A 14,178-nucleotide genomic window follows, 5' to 3' on the forward strand; every position below is an offset into this window, starting at 1 on the left:
ACATCAGACCAGCCACCTCGCTAATGAAGACAAAAGCTGTAGACTCCATTCATGAGGTGGCTGGTCTGACATGCTACAAACCAGCCGCGAAAGCCCTTTTGCGATGGAGCTTAGCAAATCCCCTTAAATTTCGGAATTTCTGTGAGAGGACCAAAACGCATTCCGAGACCGAAATTAGGAAAAGGTGCGAATAAATCATTTCCGTTTTCTTTATCCAACGGAGACATTTATTACTCTTCTCTGTTTTTGTCTCCTAGTAATAATAAATAATCATCGTCACTTATTCCATCTTTCCCTTTCGCTGAAATAGTATATTTGTCGCTTTTCTTACTTGAGACAGCCCCATCTACTCTACAAGAGTGGTCATAAATACATTAAAGTAGACTGTCCCAAGTAAGAAAAGGGAGAAACTATATCACTTCCGTTCGCTAATTCCCGTTATTTTTATTTCGCGGCCTCCGCTCGCTGCATAAAGCTCAAAATCCCTCCTTTCTTCTTCTTTTTCGCCCTGAAAAACCTCAAAACCCTAACCTCCCCTCGCTCTTTATCTTTTTCATCTTCTTTCTAGTGGCCTGATCGATGATAGATTCAGCTCTGAGAAGTTCGTAGCTTCAAAGATCTTCGTTTTTTGAGGTCCGGCTCTTTGATCGGCAAAACAGAAGCTGTTTTTACATTTTCAGAAGCATTTCCTTCAGTTTCTCCCTCTATTTTTGTCTTTCTCCAATCGGATCTCGGGAAAAAAAGTTTCGGAAGGGGCGATCTATGTTAGATCCGATCTTTTTAAGCTTAAAAATCTTCGTTTAATTTCAGCTGAATCGATTGTAATCTCACATTCCTGTAATTTCCCTCTCACTATCGCTCGTTTGAAGGATCTGAGCAGATTAGGTTGTCGAGGAGTCTATTTTGGTGAAAGATTGGGGATTTTAGGGATTCTCCTTTTGATTTATGTGTTTGAGTCGATTTTCTTCGTGTTTGATTAGATTGTAGTTGGTTGGAAAATTGTTAGGGCAAATGGCATTCAGCGGTACTCAACAGAAGTGTAAGGCTTGTGATAAGACTGTGTATGTGGTCGATCAGTTGAATGCTGATGGGGTTTCTTACCATAAGGCCTGCTTCAAGTGTAATCACTGCAAAGGAACCCTAAAGGTATGCTTTTGTTTCTTTTTTTTTATTTTTTTACTTTCGTCTTCGTCTTTCTATGAGATTGGAAAATGCAGACAATGTGTTTGGTTGTAGTTTAATTATCAGCTTGAAGTAAAATTTTCATGAATTTCTATAGCATGTCTTAGAAATTAGAGAGGAGAGGCTTATTGCTGATGTTGGATGTTTCGAGAAGCGAGAACTACAGAAAACTGATAAAATGAGTTGTAGTCTCTCACACGTTTTCCTTTGACTTTTTCTAGACTTAATGGAGGGTCAGTAACTTTATCGGTAAGGACTAAGAGAGAAGAGGTTTATCACTGTTTTGTTCTGATTCAAATCACAGAGACAACTGCTGAGATGAACGGAAAGTAGTTGTCTTGCATTTCATTTACCCTAAAAGAGCTAGGTACAGGGGAAGTAACTATTAGCCATTTTTTTTTAAATGGTAAAAGTAAGTAACTATTAGTTTTCTTATGTTTCGTTTAGCATAAAGAATGATGGATCGATGTGTTTGGAATTTTGGATATGGACTCCTAGTTCTCAACCAGTTGGGCCTTGATTTTTTTTAATGGTACCAGTTGCTACCATTCCAAAAAAATAAAAAAATAGAACATTTGGCGATGTTGCAGGAATCAAGGGACATGTGATACAATCCCTCCAATATTCGGTGATCTAAGATGACCAGAGTCATTGATTGGGCATATTCAACAATGTGGAGAAATTGGTGCAGCTAGATCACGTCTGATCAGCCTATAAGTTTATTAATGTCTCCACATCGTTGCATATGCCCAATCATCGACTCTGGTCATCTTAGATAACCGAATATTGGAGGGATTGTATCACAGGTCCCTTGATAACTGCAACTTCACCAAAGTCCCCCCACCTTTTTTCCTAGCAGTCTTTTTATCTTGAATTTATCCTACCTTTCTAGCACTACCGTTGCAATATTGAACTTTGTATTACATAGGTATACCTTTAGACCTCCCATACCCTCTTAGTTATAAGATATATATGCCTTATTACTTTCATTATTACCCTCGTTATACCTGACCCCCTTCCCACACCCCCATCTTCCCCCTTTTGCCACCATAGGTTGTCCTGATCCTCATCTTCCTAAGTTAGGTTCTGATTAGACGTGTAGGACGAGTCTAGATTAAAATAGCCCAAGCCCCATTCTTCTCGTCAATTAGATCGTGACACCTCGCGTATACCCGAAATGTCTCAAAAGTCCTTAGTTCAAAGGTCTTGCATCCCTTGAGCTCGTAAATCATTGAGTAAATTCAGTAGAACGTCCCTAGAAAAATCCTAAGAAAATAAATTGTTAGACCACACTCTGCACGACCCTTAAATTGCTATTGACACCCTCTATACTGACAATACAAGGCAAAGTGATAAAGATTGTAGATGATTGAAGGGAGCAGGGCCTCCTCAATCAAACAAGCTGCGACTGTTCGAGGAGTTCCCCAGTACTCTCCTTCTTCATTTCTTTCTCTAGAGCTAGCCCTTGATCTCTTCAGGTTTTATCGAAGTATGGGTCTGTTTGGCTCCACCAAGGGTGGTGGCTTTTTGTTTGACAATGACAACAGGCAAGGTAAACACATGTGGGTGGTTAAACGAACAGGTTTTGGCTAGTAACTAGCAAGTATGTATGTTATACAGGGAGGAGGAGTCATTGTATTATCTTTTGCTTTGCTGTCAATTTGCCACAAGGTATGAGGGCAATACTGTCTTGGTTTTGGAATGGATTGGGTTTTCAGTCGGTCCTGGTGTTACAAAATGGAATGCCGGACCATTTGGGGAAAATGGGAAGAGCCTTTGGTGCCTTACGCAGTGGGGTAGAATTTATGAGGGAGGAGGAACAATAGTATTTTCAAAGAGGGGAGTACGTCGTGTGATAGACTTGATAAGGTGGGCGGCTGAGAAGATGAATATGAGGCGCTTATCTATAGATGTTATTCTTAGAAATGGAGAACAGTTGCATTTAGTATGAGTTCGGTTTGAAAGTCTAAGCCGAGATGGTTTCCGCCATCCGTAATTGAAGCTAAATTTCAGTGAAATCTCAATGGTAATCCATAATCCCATCATGGTAGGGGTTGGGTGAGTTTCTAGGAATGCATTGATGAAATAATAAAGGCCTATTCTGGCTGATTGGAGAGGTATATTTAAATGCTACGGAAATAGTATCCTTACTCATATCCTTGTCAATTTTTCGTGGAGGGAAATGCAAGAGATGTGATTTGTTGGTCGTCAGAGTCATCACTGTTCCTTAAAGATCAGCGAATTTCATAGTGAAGTTTTAGACTTCTGTACGGTCATTGCTCCAATTTTCAAGTCTACACCGTGGTCAGCTAAGGAGGAAGCAGGCTATCTTTCAAAAGAGGGTATGAGTAGATTTAGGCTTAGCATGGCATTTCGATCCATTATAATCCGAGTGTGCCAGTGCCTTTCTATTGTTAGCTACTTGAGACACCTTATAAGATGTGATGTATTATGCTCATGATGTGCATTTTATGGTTTCTTCTTGAGTTCCTTAATGTTGTCACTTTAAAAAAAAAAAAGTGCCAAAAGGCCCATTTAATTATCTTATATTTATATGTTTTCAGCTGAGCAATTACTCTTCATTGGAAGGTGTTCTATACTGCAAGCCTCATTTTGAACAGCTCTTCAAGGAAACAGGCAGTTTCAACAAGAGCTTTACGTCAAGTAGGGCCTCTCATTGAATCTTGATGTTTTTTCATTGATTTCTTATCAGCTTTATTCTCATCTGTTTGATTGCACAATATATTTCTCTTAATGGCAGCTGCAAAGTTAGCTGACAAGTTATCTCCAGGACTGGTAATTTAGTGCTTGCACCACTATTGATCTGTAATTTAGGGCAAGAAAAGCTTTTGGTTTTTGCTGGGAAAAATATATCATGCAGGCATCGGATATGATGTTGTCATTGATTCTTGATGCCATGTGTGAATTTCAGACAAGGTCGCCTAGCAAAGCTGCCAGCATGTTTTCTGGAACGCAAGAAAAATGTGCCACGTGTGGTAAAACAGCATATCCGTTGGAAAAGGTTGGTTTCCAAAACTCTCCACTGCTGTTCTTTTTCTCATATTTTGTCGACAGAGTTGCGCTTTTATAGTTGGGTTCTTTGCTTCTAGTACTGTGATTTCGCTTCTGTCTGCCTACCTTATAGATGGTAATGACTTGTGAGTTCTAATGAATTGTGTTTAATGTCTAGAATCTGTAGATACTTCATTTCTATTTTTATAATTGATGTAGGGGATACTAAAAGAGATACATAAGGAGAAAACCACACATATTGTTTCTCTTTCTTTCTATGTTCAAGTCTTTTATGCTAATAGGAAACAGGTTCTTAATAGGTTTCAAGGGCCAGGATTTGAGTGACGACGTTGTCTCTAGTCATCATTAACTTTCAGAGATTTTAAGGGGGTGGAAATGTCATTTCTCTATTATAGCTTCCTTGTTTGTAGACCAAGCTGATTCGGAATTGTCTTTCATTCCATGGCATAACTTGTATATGTGCGCTTCATATTAGGCTAGAGTTCGCTCTCAGAATAAATAAAAGTTCTATTTCTACACCATATTTGGATTCCGCCAATTGGATACAGTTAGTGTACTATAACATATGAACAGTAAGAACTAGAATTCTTATCGGTACTGGAACTCATAGGGAAGAAAATGGATTTACTACGACTGTAGTAGGAACATCTGTCGACAAAAGGATCACCCTAAAGATGACCGTCTCATGGCTATTGAGAACGAATCAAATCTGATGGTTCTATTTCTTATATGTGTAAGATTTTATGGGCATACATATTGCTTTTACCTGTTCTAATCTGGGTTTGTTTCTGAATTTTGTCAGGTAACAGTTGAGAACCAGGCCTATCACAAGTCCTGTTTCAAATGCTCCCACGGAGGATGCCCAATTTCTCCCTCGAACTATGCAGCACTAGAAGGAATTCTGTACTGCAAGCACCATTTCTCTCAGCTTTTCAAGGAGAAAGGGAGCTACAACCATCTCATCAAGTCCGCTTCAATCAAGCGTACAACCGCTTCTGTTCCAGACCTCTGACTAACCCATTCTGCCTATTTTCCAGGCTACGTTATTACCCTTTTCAGTGTGCTTTTATTTTTCCTCGATTCACACCTTGTTTGTTTTGTGTTTTTTGTTTGGAGAATTGACAAACTTAATTCTCTGGTTTGTTTCTTCCCAGCTGTGTGAGAGCATCTCTATAAGACTTTCTACTTGATTCATGTGATACTGCATTTTGTGTGACATTTGCTACCTTTTATGCAAATGTGAGCCAGTGTGATAATGATTTGGTTTGCTTCAAATTTTCTGTTGAGATGTGTTTGATGAAGACCAAACAATATAATGTTTTTGGGGGAGGGTGCTTGATGTTCTACACCCTTTTGCTATCCATTCCACTCCCGTCAATCTTCCGTCTATGTTAAATGATTAGTTCTGAGAATAAGCCTTATGTACTGTAGAGTTGGGAATCACTGAAGTTCATTTTTTTATATCTAGAATGACATCCCTCTGAATAAGCGTTAACCATATCGTTGCCTCTAAATTGCGGAAACAAAATTAATCTTAGGAAAAAATTGTTAGTGATTTTGAATTTTCAAAATCTTATATTTTGCCATGTTTTAGTGTTTTTGGAAAATGTTTTCTTAATAGCGTTTGGGAAAAAGAAAATGTTTTCGTGGAAAGATTTACTTTTTACAAAAGATGTAGAAGTGTAGTTGAAAAGATAGTCTCGTACCGAATGAGAGAAAGGAAAGAGAAGCGCTTATAAAGCATTACAATTTTCTACTACTTGTTTGTTTGCACATTGGGTTGAATCCATGGCTGGACCCGCGGGACGGTGCAATGCACCGTTCGAACACGCGCGCGCTCAGCGTAAGCAATGGGCTATAGGGCGCATAGTGTCCCTTCCCCCAACGGTCAAGAGCCAAGGGGGTGTGATCTGCACCATAGATAGTTGATCTAACGATGACGGGGTTGGAGCGAGGTTTTACTCAAACCAACAGTCACGTCTAAGATCGATCAGGACCGTTCAATATCAAATTGGTGCGATCTAACGATCAGATTTCAAACTTCTGGAAAGATGTCCTGTAGAGGTGTTTTTCACACAGAAAAGACACCAGGTGGTCTATAACATGTGCAGAATTCGGTCATTTCATTACAGAAACGAATTGGCAATTCTGACATACTTTAAACTCTCTTCTACACTCCTATCTGATCCCCAAGTATTTCTACATACTGTTTTCTTTTTATTTAATGTTCTTCTGCAGAACCAAAATATCTAGAAATTTCTCTGAGGCTTGAAGTTTCGGAAGGGCATTTCGGGTTTGATTCCGCTAGTGCGAGGCATCATCAAACATTAGTAAAGCTTCCCTACTAGGCTTCATTGTATCTTGAAGGTAATTCGCGGATCCCCTTTGCACACTACTGGTGGGGGCGAATCTTGTCTTAAGGAAAGTGAAATCACGCCTTGAAACAACAATTTCTGTTTTCTATCACCAACAGTATCCTCAAATTTCTCTAACAAAAATGTCTACGAGAAAAATGCTTTCCAGCAATCTAAATATGGCCAAAAGTATTGCCACCTTCCTATCAATCGAAATGGTATGAAACTGTACTGTGGTTACTAAAAAAGAGATTTGCTAGGCTATTTCTTAGAAAGCCATTCGTGGCTGGCTTTTGCATGAGACAACCGGCCACCTTACGTAAATTAAATCAATAGGACAAAATCTGCTGAAAAGTCAGGCTGTATTTGGCTGTTCTCAGGTGCAAAAGTCAGAAGCGAAATTGCCTAGCAAATCCACTAAAAATTTTATGATGGATTTGCAGTAGGATACCATAAGTTCATAATAAATTGTAAATGTGGCGCACGCTTCCTAACTAATTTTACAAATGCAATATACCAGTTCTCAAATGCAAAGGAAATTAACCTCGACAATAACTGAATAGTGCCATTGTCAAAATATAGTAGTGCAGATATCAGCCCCCAACATGTATGATATCAGCACTAGTTATCTTGTTTTGGTAATTGCACTAACTCATATTGTCTTGTATCATTTAAACAGCTGTCAAAAGTTTATTACAGTTCCAGATTGTTGTGATCTACACCATTGATCTAATCTATAAGATTGGCCCCCCCGGAAAGAATCAATGGCTTGACAACCTCTTAAAAGGAGGGCTAGGATCATCCGATCCGGTTGGTAAAAAGATTAGCAATAAGATTAATGGCCCCCATCACCACACACGTGGTACTAGACCCATCTCGTATAATGACAGCGATCCAGACCGTCCATCTGGCATTACCTCCTTTCCATAAAATAAACCACTAGACTTGAATTGTCAGAGAAGTTTCAGTGACCTTTACCTAGCGGCGCAAGTTAGCTTTCCTCATCTCTCTCGAAAACCCTCCAAAAACAATGGCGGGAAACAACCATTTCCCGCCAATTCTCTGCTAAACACACAACAAAGAAGTTATTTCAACATTATAAATACACCCCTCCTTTCCCTCGTTTTGTCTTCCTCGCATCTTCCTCTCTTTTTCTCTCTGTTTTCTTTCAATTTTCCCTCTGTTTTCTTTCAAAATGTTGGAGTTTAGGATAGTTCAAGGGAGTCTGCTGAAGAAGGTTCTAGAATCCATAAAAGACCTTGTCACCGATGCTAACTTTGATTGTTCGGCCACAGGATTTTCCCTCCAGGCCATGGATTCTAGCCACGTGGCACTCGTTTCCCTTCTCCTAAGATCGGAGGGTTTTGAACACTACCGTTGTGATAGAAATCTGTCAATGGGTATGAACCTCAATAACATGTCCAAGATGCTAAAATGCGCCGGTAATGATGACATCATCACTATCAAGGCTGATGATGGCAGTGATACCGTCACCTTCATGTTCGAAAGCCCTAGTATGTTCTTCATTTTTTCTAATCTTTTTTTCTTTTTCATTTTTTTTTTTTTTTGCACAAGGTAGAAGAAAATCTATTGATGAAACTTGGGCTTCTTTTTTTTCATGTTTTATCCTCCTTTTGTTGATGTGGGTATTTGATTTTTTTTTTCATTCGTTTATCAATTGAAAGAAATTGGGTTCTTTTTTGTTTGATTTGGGTTTTTTTTTATATAATTTGATATGGTATTTTTTGTGAAACAACCAATTACTCAAAAAGCTTAAGCTGTTAGAGATGGTGTTATTTATTCATTTTCCCCAATAAGGGTCTTCCATGAAGGAGCATAACATACTTTTTTTTTTCCAGCATTTATCCTTTTCAAGTTGAGAATGACTACAAGCATAGAAGGCACCAATATGAGTAGGAGCAATTACTAGTTTATTAGCAAAGTCCCAAGGTATTATATGCTTAATACATAATCATGGATATCAACATGAAAATTTGCACCACGCGAAACATTGTAGCATTTGGGATAGTCCAGAATAGTTTCAAGAGATCTAGGGTTGACATCCTGAGCATTGCCATTTTCATTCATAAGCTTAATATGTCCAATGTAACATGGATGCTAAAATTATTCACTTGCAAAATGGCCACTCCCCATTTCAGCCCATGGTTCACCTCTAGTGTTGATCCTTGTATACTGTGAGTGTATAGTAATATTGTGATCCATTATAGATTGAAGGATGTTTAAAAACACCGCTTATGGGCGTGTCTCTGGAAACTTGCATATAACCTAGGTAAAGGAGATTGTGGCAACCTGTTTTACCAAAGTCATCCCTTGTCCATTGCAAAACAAGGTGAGGGTGAAAGTCTTGATATAATTCATGATCTACAGACCATCCTACATTTAGCGAGTTGTGTTGGACACCTGGTATTATATCTCGAACCCAAACTCTAGAACCACTAGTATGATTGCCTATAGTTTTTGGTTTTCATGCATAAAGGTTTGGTCTTGTTCCATAAAATTTGCCCCGATATATAGGTTGTAGCACAAAACGATAATGTTCGCATTTTTCAGCATTTAAAGGGTTTGAGCATTTGATTGATATCCTTTTGAAAAATTAGTGACATATTTAGCCCTTATTAAGACTGCCTTTTTAATCCTTCTAATATGAAGTTTTCCCAATGGACACCCTCCATCCCTGAGCTCTCTCTCTAAAGATACATCTAATGATGAATCTTTTTTTAACATCAATCCCTTTTGGAAGAAAACATGGACTCATCTTGATCTTATGATTCATGAGTAATGGACGATCAAAATCAGGTTGTTTATTGATATCAGCACGATCAAAGATTTGTCCAAATTCAGTCTTATTAGTATTGACTGCTGGTTTATTCAGAATCTTGAATTTCCTGTCGATCTCCAAGTATTCCTCTTTAGATAGATTCGGTCTTCTTCCTCCTCCAAATCCATAGCTAATAAGAACAAGAGAGTAGTAGAACATGTAGTAGAACATGTAGTAGAAATATTTCCTTCAAACCCATACGGCCCTACCCCCTCTCACGAACAAAATCCTTTCTTTGTGATGATTACTTATTTAATCATTTATATTTCAACATTTTTAAGTTCAGTAATATTAAAAATAAACATTTTTCGGTTCAGAAATGATAGCAACACAACTGAACAAACATCCAAACCAGAGGAGGGTAATAGTGAAGAAGATCATTCCAAGTATACGGCTCAAAACAGAGCAAGGAGGACAACTCGAAAACCAGTGTGGATGTCTGATTACAGCAGTAATTAGTGGGAGTAAGAATAGTTAATTAGTTATTCAAAGGTGAGGGTAAAAGAGTAAAATGTCAAGAGCCGACAGATATGTCAGCCCGTTAGGGTATTCCTTATATAAGTGGGAACAATAAGAGAATAGAAAAATGAAAAAAAAAAAAAGATATTTCTACTTCTTCTTCTCTCTTCTGCAACATTTCTTTTCTAGCTCAATGATAAGCTCTTAGAAGCTAGAGAGTTAAAAATAGAGTAACTAGAAAAGAAATGTTGCAGAAAAGAGAAGAATAAGTTAGAGAATTTTTTTTTTTTTTTTTCATTTTTCTACTCTGATTGCTCCCACTTATAAAGAAATATCCAAACGGTCTGACATATCTGTCAGCTCTTGACATTTTACTCTTTTACCCTCACTTTTGATTAACTAATTAACTATTCTTACTCACTAATTACTGCTGTAATCAGACATCCACACTGGTTTTCGAGTTGTCCTCCTTGCTCTGTTTTGAGCCGTATACTCGGAATGATCTTCTTCACTATTACCCTCCTCTGGTTTGGATGTTTGTTCAGTTGTGTTGCTATCAAAAAATGTATGAAAGAGAGTTGGTTCTTTGATAAATCCTGTTTTTTCTAACTGGGTCCTTTTCATTTAACTTCAAGGGGGAAATTACTTTAGTTTATTCTACTTTTTTATCAGAGCAGGAAAATTCACTTGAGAAAGTTTGGAGCTCTTGCTGTACTGTTTACTGCAAATGGTTTTACTTTTCACCAATTCGTTTATAGGAAGGCTAGATGAATCCATGAGGGATATCTGGTTTTCTCTTTCATAGATTTTATTTACTAATGGAATTTTGATTTACATCTTTTCCATTTTCTTTTTAAATTTTCAAAGGTCAAGATAAGATTGCTGATTTTGAGATGAAGCTGATGGACATTGATAGTGAACATCTCGGAATTCCAGAAGCAGAGTATCATTCCATTGTGCGGATGCCATCATCTGAATTTGCGAGAATTTGCAAGGATCTCAGCTCCATTGGAGATACAGGTAAGATCTTATTACTGTTTTATTTTTACTCTTATCATTTATATTATATATACCTTTATTTATCTGGTTTTTTTTTGTGCGTGTGGTTTATGGTACAGTTGTAATTTCGGTGACAAAGGAAGGCGTAAAGTTCTCTACAAGAGGTGATATTGGGACTGCAAACATTGTTTGTAGGCAGAATACTTCTGTAGACAAGGTGTGTTTTCTTCTTCTAGTCTTTGCTCCTTTCCCTGTTTGGATTGCAAGAAAACCATTTCTGATGGATTTTTTTTTCTTTCCACAATTTAGAGGGAAATGATATGATTATGGTTAATTTAGAGGGATATTATCATAAATTAAAGGTATCTCAAAGAAAATATTGAATAGGTTTGGTTCAGATTATCTTTTGTTTCATGTGTAAAGGTAGGAAATTATAGAAATATTTTCCTTTGCAAACTTTTTCAGAAAATTCCTGCCATACAAACAGGGGACTTCTATTCACTTAATAAGTGACATGATATATTCTCAGGTGGATTTTTCTGAAAAAGTAAGGAAAGAAAAATATTTCTATAATTTCCTACTTTTACACATGAATAAAAAAGATAATCTGAGCCAACCCTATTCAATTTTTTCTTTGAGATACCTTCAATTTATGATAATATCCTTCTAAATTAACCATAATCATATCAGTTAATAAGTCGAAGGAGATTTCTTAGGCTACTAAAAGTATAATATAGCTTTATAAGTACATTAATAAACCGAGGGGTTCTAGACTGAAGGGCGCCCTTGTGAAAAAGGGGTGAAAGGGCACCCTTATTGGCTGCACGTCCCCATCTTGCACTCACTGCGGGAGGAAAGTCAAAGGGGATGGTGAGGTGCTGCCAATAAGGGCGCCCTTTCACCCCTTTTTTACAAGGACGCCCTTCAGTCTAGAATCCCTCTAATAAACCCTAGAGTATAAACTATAAAATAATGGAGATAAAGCTCGGGTCGAGTTTTTTCCTTTTAAACCAGAACCACTGGCGAATAGGTCGAGTGTTTCAATTTGAAACCCGACCAAGCTCAAGACCCATTGTTTTAAAACCCAACCCCTGGTTTTTTGATTTGGGTCGATGAGTGTCAGGTAAAACACAATGCAAGTTGCAGCCCTAATGATAAGCATTGTCAATGGAATGTTGTTACAACAGGAAGCCATTGACTTAATTTTTTGCTTTTTTCTTGAGCAAAACAGCCAGAGGAAGCAACCGTTATAGAGATGCAAGAGCCTGTGTCATTGACCTTTGCTCTGAGGTACATGAATTCTTTCACAAAAGCAACTCCATTGTCGAACACGGTGACCATAAGCTTGTCTTCAGAGCTGCCTGTTGTCGTCGAATACAAGGTCGCCGACATGGGTTATATCAGGTTTTACTTGGCACCCAAGATCGAAGATGAAGAGGAAGATACAAAGACTCAGGTCTAGAGAGATGAAAATGTTTCTTTTGCTTGGCTCCTGTAAGCATGTTTTTTAATCTTGGTTTAGGTATGGTTTTCATTTATAATTAGAAGAGGAAGTTCTAAGCATTTTGATTCTGCTATGTAAAATTCCTCTTCCTTCCATCTTGTAGTTGCCATTGTTGGATGATATATTTTTGGTAGATGAAATGGATGTATAATTTATTTTGATCTGTTTATTTGGCTCTTAGTTTGTTTACAATTGTTACAACTTTGTAGCTATTGAAATGGCATGAGTATAATCAGATTTGCTATTTTTGTTCCTCGCATTGATGATCTTATGAAGGTATGTTTCTTCGAATTTCATGATTAATTGTGTCTTGCCTCTTCTTTTGATCGTTCTTATGAAATTTGTTATTACCCCCTCTAATGGAATAATATTTCCATTCCAAGTGAATCAAGTGATCAGATTCATTGCCATTCCACTCCTGGCATGGATTTCCACCTGAAACCTTAGAGCGAAGATGGTGTAGAGGCAGATATCATGAGGCTGCATAATCTCTCAGGCCCTCCAAGATTAGTCCTCACCATCAAGGAGGAAACAAAGAAGCATTTGGAATCAGAAGATGGGAAATCTAGAGGAGATAGGAGCAGAAAAGGGTCTACAGGTAGAAAGATGCTGAGGAGATAGGAGCCCTGTTCTTTATACATCTTCCAGGGCTTCAAAAATGAGGAAGAAGGATCACAAAGAGAAACGGCAACATCATGTGCAACAGCACCATTGAAGTTTGTCACAGTTACTCCCATTGTCTTCTTCCCCATAAAACATCAGACCCATTAACAAAAATACCTCATTCCATTAGAGCTACATGGATTCAGAATTTCTTAGTTTCTGTTTTTCTTTGCTAATACAGTTGATCTGGTGAGGATTTTTTTTTCGGCAATGATAAATTCGCTCCTCCTGTAGGATAAATCGCACCCCTGGAACATGAACTGACGTTTAAGTCTGCCACCACATACCCTCCTTTAATGGGGTGCGAAGCCTTTTTTTTTCTTTGTTTGAATGGTGATGTGGTGAGGATGTTGCGTGAAACCCGTCCTAATAGGATGTTGGTGAGGATGTTTTTCTGCTCGCATGATTGCCAATTCAGCCCATGAAGAGCCAAGTATTTAGCAGTGTAATTGTGATTGCTGTTGATATGTATGGTGCACTGGACGGAAGCTGCCAATCATTCGAGCAGAAACTACCCCCAACACCAACCAGACTAGGTTGCCTAGGTGTTTGGTTGCACAAAAGACCGGATAGCTTAGGGGTTTTGCTTGGCATCTGGGTGCCATGTCAGCAAAACCTCTCGTTTGATTGCCAATATAGTGTTGAAAAATCCTAGGAGATTGACTACGAGGGGTGTCTCATAGGTATGAAATCCTAGGAGACTGACTACCAAAAAGGAGGAAATTTGCATGGATATCTTGGGAATGATGTATTTCTCTCCAAGGTTTTAAATTTTGGCTGAAATCCGAAATTTTGGATTTCGGTTGAGACCGAAATTGAAAAGTACTGAAACTGAAACTTCTGAAATGGCCAAAATTCGGCCCAAAATACTGACATTTGAAGACTTCGGCAGATGATATTTTCACCCCCCTGCAGTACACATTCGCCCCCTTATAATGTGAACAGTGGGCAACTTTAACGCTTTTTTTTGCATCAAATCACGTTAAAAGGGGAGCAAATGCGTATTGCAAAGGGGTGAGAAATATCATCGCCCTAAATTTTGGATTCGCCAAGGTCTGAAATTTACTCGGATATTAAAATTTAAAACTCTCTCTCTCTCTCTCTCTCTCTCTCTCTCTATATATATATATATATATATATATATA

General features: G+C 38.1%; 2 protein-coding genes across 2 annotated transcripts; both read left to right on the forward strand.

The window, feature by feature from the left end:
• The first annotated feature begins 400 nt into the window (after nucleotides 1–400).
• On the forward strand, nucleotides 401–5,490 carry LOC143879971 (LIM domain-containing protein WLIM2b-like). The gene is made up of 6 exons (XM_077382709.1): nucleotides 401–633; nucleotides 1,007–1,146; nucleotides 3,747–3,846; nucleotides 3,944–3,978; nucleotides 4,115–4,204; nucleotides 5,018–5,490. The coding sequence occupies exons 2-6, from the start codon at nucleotides 1,012–1,014 to the stop codon at nucleotides 5,225–5,227; spliced, it is 570 nt and encodes a 189-aa protein (XP_077238824.1). The 5' UTR covers nucleotides 401–633; nucleotides 1,007–1,011; the 3' UTR covers nucleotides 5,228–5,490.
• Nucleotides 5,491–7,536: 2,046 nt separating this feature from the next.
• Nucleotides 7,537–12,537, forward strand: LOC143879969 (proliferating cell nuclear antigen). The gene is made up of 4 exons (XM_077382708.1): nucleotides 7,537–8,083; nucleotides 10,735–10,887; nucleotides 10,986–11,083; nucleotides 12,098–12,537. The coding sequence occupies exons 1-4, from the start codon at nucleotides 7,765–7,767 to the stop codon at nucleotides 12,326–12,328; spliced, it is 801 nt and encodes a 266-aa protein (XP_077238823.1). The 5' UTR covers nucleotides 7,537–7,764; the 3' UTR covers nucleotides 12,329–12,537.
• The last annotated feature ends 1,641 nt before the right edge of the window (nucleotides 12,538–14,178 follow it).

This window comes from Tasmannia lanceolata, unplaced genomic scaffold (assembly GCF_043159265.1).
Source record: "Tasmannia lanceolata isolate RefF3 unplaced genomic scaffold, GAP_Taslan_0.1 ptg000006l, whole genome shotgun sequence".
NCBI classification, from domain to species: domain Eukaryota; kingdom Viridiplantae; phylum Streptophyta; class Magnoliopsida; order Canellales; family Winteraceae; genus Tasmannia; species Tasmannia lanceolata.

Bases quoted from the DNA above. Each gene is read 5' to 3' on its own strand.
- LOC143879971 (XM_077382709.1), top strand. From the start codon at position 1,012: ATGGCATTCAGCGGTACTCAACAGAAGTGTAAGGCTTGTGATAAGACT. The intron at 3,979-4,114 runs GTAATTTAGTGC...TGTGAATTTCAG, and splicing joins ACAAGTTATCTCCAGGACTG to ACAAGGTCGCCTAGCAAAGC. The intron at 4,205-5,017 runs GTTGGTTTCCAA...GAATTTTGTCAG, and splicing joins CAGCATATCCGTTGGAAAAG to GTAACAGTTGAGAACCAGGC.
- LOC143879969 (XM_077382708.1), top strand. From the start codon at position 7,765: ATGTTGGAGTTTAGGATAGTTCAAGGGAGTCTGCTGAAGAAGGTTCTA. The intron at 10,888-10,985 runs GTAAGATCTTAT...TTTATGGTACAG, and splicing joins CAGCTCCATTGGAGATACAG to TTGTAATTTCGGTGACAAAG. The intron at 11,084-12,097 runs GTGTGTTTTCTT...TGAGCAAAACAG, and splicing joins AGAATACTTCTGTAGACAAG to CCAGAGGAAGCAACCGTTAT.